Source organism: Cynara cardunculus (genome assembly GCF_001531365.2).
Source record: "Cynara cardunculus var. scolymus isolate 2C chromosome LG 7, CcrdV1, whole genome shotgun sequence".
In the NCBI taxonomy this organism is placed as follows: Eukaryota; Viridiplantae; Streptophyta; class Magnoliopsida; order Asterales; family Asteraceae; genus Cynara; species Cynara cardunculus.
The window spans coordinates 13,299,122-13,308,297 of record NC_037534.1 but is presented as its reverse complement, the minus strand read 5'-3'; the positions used below and the strand labels follow the sequence as shown (position 1 = coordinate 13,308,297).

Below are 9,176 nucleotides of genomic sequence, written 5' to 3'. Positions count from 1 at the left end.
GGCTGGTTGTTTGTTTGTTTTAATATACAGTTAGTTGGATCTGAGATAGTCCAAAAACATTACAAAAGAACCGTTCAGATTAAAAAAAGTAACATCGATATCATTTTCAACTTCAACCTAATAACTCGACTTTTTTTTATCGTTCATTAGTCATCCAATCCAATCCAACCTAAAATTTTATTTTTTTTAAAAACTATTTATATAATCTTTTTACTATCTGCAATTAATTTTTAAGTTATTTTAGGCTATAAAAAAGTATACAAAACTACTTCATATTTTAAAACTGTAATTATAATTATAAAAAAATATATTGGTGTGATAAAAATATATTAATATTGGTTTTTATTCATAGATGATTTAAAAATTAAGATATTTGATATACATTTTTTCTAAACAGATTTTTTTAAATTCACATTTTTAATTTATCTAATGCCACCTTGACACTTGGCATGGAGTGGTTTACAATATTTCATAATCCAAATTCACACCATGATCACATGCTCCTTTTATTTTATTTTATTTTTCTTTATTCACTTTGGACCACTTATCAAATCACGTTATTGTTACTTTACTGAATGAATATGATAAGAACAAAAAATCTTATCAGGTAAGAGCGAGACAAAAATCAAGAGTTTTACTTGATAAGTGAGTGCGATGACTCTTATCACATTTAACGCTTACCGGGTAATTGTTGCATACAATGCCGTTTTAGTAGACTAAAATCTTACTCGGTAAGTAAATGATAGTGTTGAATTTTACCGGTAAACACTTATCGAGTGAGTGTTTAGTAAACAGTCCTTTTATTTTATGTTATTGTTGATCATATAATAAGTAAAGTTGGTATTTTTATTAGTTATTTGGTATCAATATTGCAGCTGCTTTTGTATTCAAATATTATATATATATATATATATATAGGGTCAGGTTCAAATGTTAACCAAAGTTTTTGTGTTAACTTTGTTAACCGATCTTGACCATTAGATCTTTCAATAAACGGTTGTTATTAATCATGATAAAACTTATTTTTTTTAAATTCAAAATTTCATAAAAATAAGTGAACAAAATTGAAAATAGGTAATTTTATTTTTTATGTAACTTTCATATCATTAATTGGGACTTACAAAATCAAAAAATCTCATGATTTTTTTGTTAATGTAAGAACCATATGAACACAACTATATATACATGAATCATTGTGTCAAATACGAACAAAAAATTGACATATATATGGACTTGGACTGCATAACATTTATGAACACAATATGAACATAATAAGAATAGTTGCTATACGAAAGAAAATAAATAAAAAACAGGTATTAATACAATATGAACAGCTTGTGAACAATAGTTCCTTCATCAGAACATATTCAGGAGCGATCCTTCGTCAAATGGAGTTTTATACATGTATTGTATCCACACCGTTTAAGGTTCGTATTACGGTATCTCCTCTCGCCGGACTGAAGAGCCATAGAATCAAAATACTTTTTATTTGGTATTCTTTCCCTACTAAATACAAACCATTTTGTTTGTATGTCTCCGTTCTTGTTTGTTTTTTGGCATGAAGATAAACATCAAACCGCATTGTCCGCGTACGTCCTGTACATCTTTTCCGCTTCATTTATTGATACGAATTGTGTGTTGATCTTTGGTTTAAGCTCGTCATCAACATTGGGGATAAAATATTTGCTTCCATTTGAGCACTCTCCGACATCGTACTCCGTTTCATGTTCGAAGGGTGTAAGTATATGAACATCTGTTGATACCATCATAGTTAGTAAAATCAATGAATATTAATATTACATAATTGGAGTAATCAACTCCAAAAACCAGAAAATAGATTTATTTGGTGCGAGTTAGAACAATCATTAATGACCATGAGATGATTAATGTGAACAACAGGTGAGATCTATTTGGTTCGAGTTTACAAGCTGTTCATAGACTAAAAATAATTGACATGAACATATATGAACAAATTGTGTATAAATTTATTTGGTGCGAGTTAGATCAATCATTAATGACCATGAGATGAGTAATGTGAACATATATGAACAAGTGAGATCTATTTGGTTAGAGTTCACAAGTTGTTCATAGACGAAAATAATTGACATGAACATATATATGAACAAATTGTGAACATGATCAAGCCTGTTGGGTCTGAATTTCAGTGTTAAGTTGTATTCGTCTTGAAAGTTTACAATTGTCTATAATTGTATAGATATCATGTTTGACTTTGTATGTGTAGTTTGACTTTGACTAGAAGGGTTTTAATTTGACCCTATATATACATTTGTCTTTAGTGGAATTAAAAGAGAGCTTTCATTGTAAAACATTACGTTCATATTGAGAGTTTATAAACTTTGACCAGATTGACATTTCCTCTCATCTCCTTCATCGTGTTCTTGAATGATATTATGATTCTGCCATTGATTCATGAAGATTACTGAAGATTGATCAACTTGTGGACTCACATTTGGTATCAGAGCAGATTATGTAAGAAATCTTGAGAAGAAATCAGAGATTTGAAGAAATTTTTTGAAATTTTTTCTGAAGTTCATAATTTTCATCTAGTGTTAATCATCTTTTAACCATTTTTGATCCCCATTTTTTTTTAATCTTTATGTTTTGATGTTATAAATATGATCGAAATGTGCGGAATTGGTCTGTGAATCGTTGTTATTCACAACGTTTTATGATTTGATCATTATTTTTCAAGATTTGATCAAATTTGTGGATTTTAATTTTTTTGGTGTTCTTGAATTTTTTTTCAAAAAGGTTGTTTTTGATCCAAAATTCTGCTAAAAAGTTGTTGATTTTGTGTTTTAGACTTGTTTTTAGTCAGATTATATTAGTTTTCATCGCACACATGATGACCGGATTGAAGACTTGGCAAATTTTTGGACTTAAAATCGCTCAAAGGCTTACCCATATTAGGCTCTAACTCGTACAAGGCCATATCCGGATTAGTCTATATCGCTCCACTCCTTGACCGATTTAAGCCTTCATCGCTCAACAACCTTCTCCGTGCACCTTTTCATCCGATTTAGTTGAACCTCGGACATAGCCTCGTCTAATTTAGTTTCCTCGGCCAAGCGGGAGTCATCTCTTTTCCGCACACAAGGTCACACGGACTTGTGTTCCTCGCATGTCCTCGTTAATACTATCACCCGGCTACCAACCTCAGTAAATACTTAGTCGCGATCTTGATTTTCTCTAAGCCAAATCCGAACACTGCCTTGTCCGGATTTAACTTTTCTCGGCAGCGACTACTTTTTTTTTTTTTTTGTATCCGGTTTAACCAATCATCGGCCAACCCCGCTCATAACCTTATCCGAGCTCGTATCCGAACTCGGTCAGCGACCATCTTTTCTCGTGTCCGGATATCTTAATCGGCTAATTGACTTAGTTTCCTCGTGACCTTCCTCGGTAACAGGGTGTCCGGATTAATCATCCTCGGTCAAGCGGTTTATTTTTCTCGGTCACTACTTGGTCGCGACTAGAAGTTTTCCCGCATCCATATCCGGTCACTCCCTTGTCCGTATTTGACATTCCTTGGCCAACTATTGTTTTTCTCGGTAACCATCTTACCCGGATACATACCTCAGCCAAAAGACTTAGGGGCCGTTTACTTAAATACTTAATCGGTAAGCGTTTACCGTTAAGAGTCAACACTATAATTTATTTTATCGGGTAAGATTGTAATACATCAAAACGTATATTATGCAACAATTTACCTGGTAAGCGCTTACCCGGGTAAGAGTCGACACCCTCATTTACCGGGTAAGACTCTCCATTCTTATCATAGCTCTTACCGGGTAAGATTATTGCCCCTTGCTATGTTCATCCAGTAAGAAAAATTGTCAGTAAGTACTTATCGGGTAAGCGTTTAGTAAACAACCCCTTACATTTTTCAAGCCTTTGTCCATTTTTTATTCCACTTGGCTAATTTTCAACTTTTTGTCTGATTTTTGAGCATACTTTGATAAAAATTATTATTTTCAAAACTCAATTTCATTCATATTAGATTTTATCAGTGTTTTTCTGATTTTCATGTTTTACTTGATTTTTCTTCAAATTCTCTGATTTTTTAAAAGTTTAACTGTTTTGAACTGTTTTGAGATTTTTTGAACTGATTTGTGTCGTGTAAACTGTTTTTGATCAATTTTAATTGTTTTTAACAGCTTTTGGCTGTTTTTACTGATTTTTAACTGTTTTCACTGATTTTCTTATTTCTGAACAGTTTTTGAGCTTTTCTGATATTTTTTGAGCTTATGGATTTAATCTGAAAGATGTTGTTGGATTTTTGATTTCTTTGACTGATTTCTACATTGCATTAGATTCTTTGATCAATCGCAAAATTTTTGAAATGACAGTTTATCTTGAAAAGGATAATAGAGAACTGAGAGTTAAGATTTCAGAGTTGGAAAAGAGCACAAAGGACTACAAAGATAAATATATAACTATATTTTATGAAAATCATGCAGATAAGGAATTTATTAAGGATCTGCAAAGAGAGAATAGAGCTTTGAGAGAAAATTCTGAAGAAGATTTATCGTATAAGGTTAGTGAACTTGAGAAAGCCTTGGATGCAGTAAGAAAAGAGTGTGATGAAAAATTGAAAACTTGGAGTAAATCAAATCAAGATCTGTTTAATAAACTCCAAGAAGTTCAAAGTGAACTAAATGCTAAGAGAAACTCTCCAAGTAGGAAACATACCGAGACTGAGGACTTAACTGAGAAATTTCATAAGTCTGAGAATGATGTGATTGAGATTTGAGATTAGAAAATTACTGGAATTAGAGAAGAAAAAAGTTTTGAGGAAAAGAGTTTAAGCACTGAAAGAATAGTTTTTGAGAAAGAGAAGAAGAGAATGATCGAAGTAGAAAAACGGTTTGGTACTGAACGCATATCTTATGAGAATAAGATCAACTCTCTAGAGCTGAATGCTAAAATGCTATTGAATCAAATCTCGGATTTTGAGCAGCTAATCATCTTGGAACGAGCCAAGATTGACAAGAAAAGAAAGAAATTAAAGAAGAATGTCTGAGCAAGAACATTGAATTATCTGACTGCATTGCTCCAAAGCAGAAGGCTTTGGACGAAGAGAAAAAGTTGTTTGCTCTTGAAAAGAGAAATATTGCTAAGAAATATGCAGCTATAGCCAAAGAGCTTGCAGAAAAGAAAAAATGGCTCGACATTGCTTCTGAGAATGAAAAGAGCAGCTCAAATGAAGAGAGCAGAGAGTTTGATAAAGAGAAGAAGATGTTTGAGAAGCTGAAGAAGGAGTTAGAAGGTAAAATCCTGGATACTTCTAAGAAATTGGCTGATCTTAAGACAAAACTTGAAACTGAACTGAAAATGAGAACTGAACTCAAAGAAAAGTATGATTTAGTTGCTGATGAACGAGATCGGCTTTTAAAGAAAGTTAAGGATTTTTCTTGTGCTCAAAGATCAACTGGTTCTCATTCACAGATTAAAACAAGCTTTTATGACTGTTCTAAATTCAACAGTTATTCAAGCAACCCTATATCAACTGTTTTTAAGAACTATTCTCGTTCTTCTAATCAGTACTATCAAGGGTATATCATTGGATCACCCAATTACTCTTCTAAAGTTAAAAGTGTTTGGGTAAATAAAGTTGAATCTGTTTCGTCTCGTAACTCTGTTGTTACTAACAATATTCTTCCTTGTTTTGTGAGATCTATTAATGATTTGATAAATCTTAGCAAGAGAACGATCATGTGCACAACATGCAAGACAACTGATTTTGTGAACAGGAAACGGTACAACATGTGGACTGAAGACAATAGATTTCAGAAGAGCTGAAAGAGTAATAACAGATATGATAATAATAACTGGTATGGATCTAATTGTGTATATGATCATCCTGTTAAAAGTGCGAAAAAGAAAACAGCGAATAAGAATAGATGGTTTGCAAGTTACAATATCCCACAACCTGATACTAACAAAGAAGGACCCAAGTTCGTTTGGGTACCAAAATCTGTTTGATCTGATTTTGCAGGTGCGTCATTACAGTGCTGATCAGAATAACATGATTATGATGCACAAATTCAGGGGAAGTTTGTAATATGTTCGAAACAAAGGTTTCTGAATATATACGTTCAGAACCCGCACTTAAATTGTGGTTTCTAAACACTTAGTTTAGACACCGTGCCAAAATGTTTCCATTTTTTTATTGAGCTGAATCGAAACATTTCTTAAATCTATTTTCTAGGGGGAGTCTCTAGAAATTTCAATAAATATTTTTGAAAAGTGAATTGTTTTTTTGTGGAAATGAGTACATTCTCTGAGCAGGTATTTCCTAAGATTTTACTTACGTAATTTCTTATCGTACATAACCTTAATACCTGTTTCAGCTATTCTTGAAACTGTTATTATCACGTCTCTTAAAATGAAAATAATTTTCGGTGATAATACGCTCGTTTGTAATCAAAGTTGTTTTTTTTTATATTCTTTTACTTTGATTATAAAGTTGTTTTTCTGATATTTTTTTACTTTGATTATGCACATTCGTTATTGTTTGAATATCAGAATCTGTAAACTTGTTCTTACAGATCTTCATTCGTTTCTCTCATATACTGAATAATCTGATTTTGCGTATCATCCTTCATTGATTGTGCTTAAAAGCTACATATCTTGAACAAATTTTATCTGATCATTGTACTTTATTGTAATAACATTTTGATCAACCATTGTGATCAATTTGAGCATACTGCTAAATTTAGGCAGGACTGAGTGCTTCACAGAAATACCTCTATGGAATGTCAGAACCGACAAACCTACCTGTTAGTCCCGAAGGGAAAGGCAATAAACAGATAGTAATTGTAGAAGGGGGGGTTGAATACAATTACACAGATTTTTTTCAACTTTTTAATTCTTATTGATTTATATCAAGAATTAATACACACARAAATACAAAAGATTGTTGCRGAAGATAGGAAAGGAAAACCTAACCTAAACAATCTTACAAAGAGAAGAACTTTCAAGAACAACACAGAGAGTTCTTGAAAGGAAATGAAGAACACTAAGAATTTCTTCGCACACAGGAGAGCAATGGAGTAGAAGGAAATAGCCGATTGCTTTTAGGGTGCACTGAGTAATCTTTCAAAAGCCAAGTGTATGCATGGGAGATGCATACTGTCTTTTTATACTACCTTCAGCATTTAATGCANGTCCTTAACAGAGTCTTCTATCTCCTGGATGTTGGCCATAAGATGTGCCATGTCCTCATCACTGGAGGAAGAGGTTGGCTCATCAATCCAGTCATGAGTCTCAGCGATGAGACCCTTACCTTTTCTCTGAARRYTCAGGTTCTTTGCCTTTTCTCTCTTGTACTTTGCCTTGTACTTATCGTGAGAGGAACGGATGGAGGGATGAGAAGGATGACGCTTAGAGATCCTTTTGCTTTTGCACTCAGCAGCAAAGTGACCTTTCTTGTCACAGTTGAAGCACTCCTCATTTGACAGTTCAAGAGGAGTTGACTTAGCTTGATCTAAGGTTCTTCGGTCGGTGACCTTAGATCTGGGAGAGAAGGTAGAAGAGCTCTTTTTGGCATACCTTTTGAAGTTGGTAGCCATCATGGCCATGTTGTCAACTAAGTCATTAACTGAGAGTTCATCACCCTCATCATCAGCATCATCAGCATGACTTTCAGCAGGTTCTTCTTTTCTGACAGCATCTTCTTCAGTGTCAGATAGATAAGTGATACGAGGTTCACTGACTGGCTTCCTCGTATCATTGGAGAGAAGGGCAACATGAGAAGAAGCTATGGGATCCTTCAATAATGCCTTTTTGAGAAGCTTGGTTTGCTCATAATTATGGAGAGTTCCATAAAGAGCAGTCAGAGGCATATTTTCAAGATCTTTACTTGTCTTGATACAAGTGCAGATGTTTTCCCAGAAGTCAAGTAAGCAGTCCATGAACTTGCATAGGACTTCTTCGTTTTCATAKACTCTGYCATGAAACTTCAGGTCATTGAGAAGGYTGTTAAACCTGTTGTARTACTCAGTGAGAGATTCACCTTTCCCGTGCACAAAGAGCTCATATTGTCTTACAAGGCCAATCTTCTTGCTTTTCTTAACTTCGATGGTTCCTTCATACAGAACACATAGAGTGTTCCACATGTCCTTGGCAGTAGAGAGGTTTACCAGGGAATGGAAGACATCATCAGGAAGAAAGAGGGCAATGATAGCCCTTACCTTGGTATCCAAGGAAACTTTTCTTTTATCGTCTTCATTGTACTGAGAAGGATCTTTGATGATGAACCTTGCAGTAGAATCAGATTTCTCTTCATCATCATCAGAATCATCTGAAGAGTTACCGTCGTCTTTGCTCTTCCCATGACGAAGCCATACTTTAGGAACAATGGGTCCATCCTTGAGGATTGAGAGATATTGACTATCAACACCTTCAAGGTAGAGAGTCATGCGACTTTTCCACATAGAGAAATTGTTCTTGTTAAACTTGGGAGGCTTGGCAATAGTGCCATTGTCTTGGTAAGAAGAAGGAGTAGAGTTTGAAGAAGAAGAGGCCATCGCAGATCTAGCTTATGGGATTAAGCTAACTGCTCTGATACCACTTGTTAGTCCCGAAGGGAAAGGCAATAAACAGAAAGTAATTGTAGAAGGGGGGGTTGAATACAATGTTTTCAACTTTTTAATTCTTATTGATTTATATCAAGAATTAATACACACAGAAATACAAAAGATTGTTGCGGAAGATAGGAAAGGAAAACCTAACCTAAACAATCTTACAAAGAGAAGAACTTTCAAGAACAACACAGAGAGTTCTTGAAAGGAAATGAAGAACACTAAGAATTTCTTCGCACACAGGAGAGCAAGGGAGTAGAAGGAAATAGCCGATTGCTTTTAGGGTACACTGAGTAATCTTTCAAAAGCCAAGTGTATGCATGGGAGATGCATACTGTCTTTTTATACTACCTTCAGCATTTAATGCAAGGGGACACTTGTCACTTGAGGATAAGAAGACAGGGGTTGACCTGACCAATGTTGATATCTCATTTTCATCGTACACTRCATGCATACAACACAGTTCATGCAGAGACAAACTTACACAGTTCATGCAGAGACAAACCTTGCAGAGATATGGTCAGTCTGTAGGAAGATCTCCTTTGGATGGATATGAAGCTTCAAGCAGCT

General features: G+C 34.2%; 1 protein-coding gene across 1 annotated transcript; it reads right to left on the bottom strand.

The window, feature by feature from the left end:
- Positions 1-7,181: 7,181 nt before the first annotated feature.
- On the bottom strand, positions 7,182-8,552 carry LOC112515203. Its single transcript, XM_025121874.1, has one exon. It carries the CDS (start codon positions 8,550-8,552, stop codon positions 7,182-7,184), a length of 1,371 nt encoding a protein of 456 aa, XP_024977642.1.
- Between the last annotated feature and the right edge of the window lie 624 nt (positions 8,553-9,176).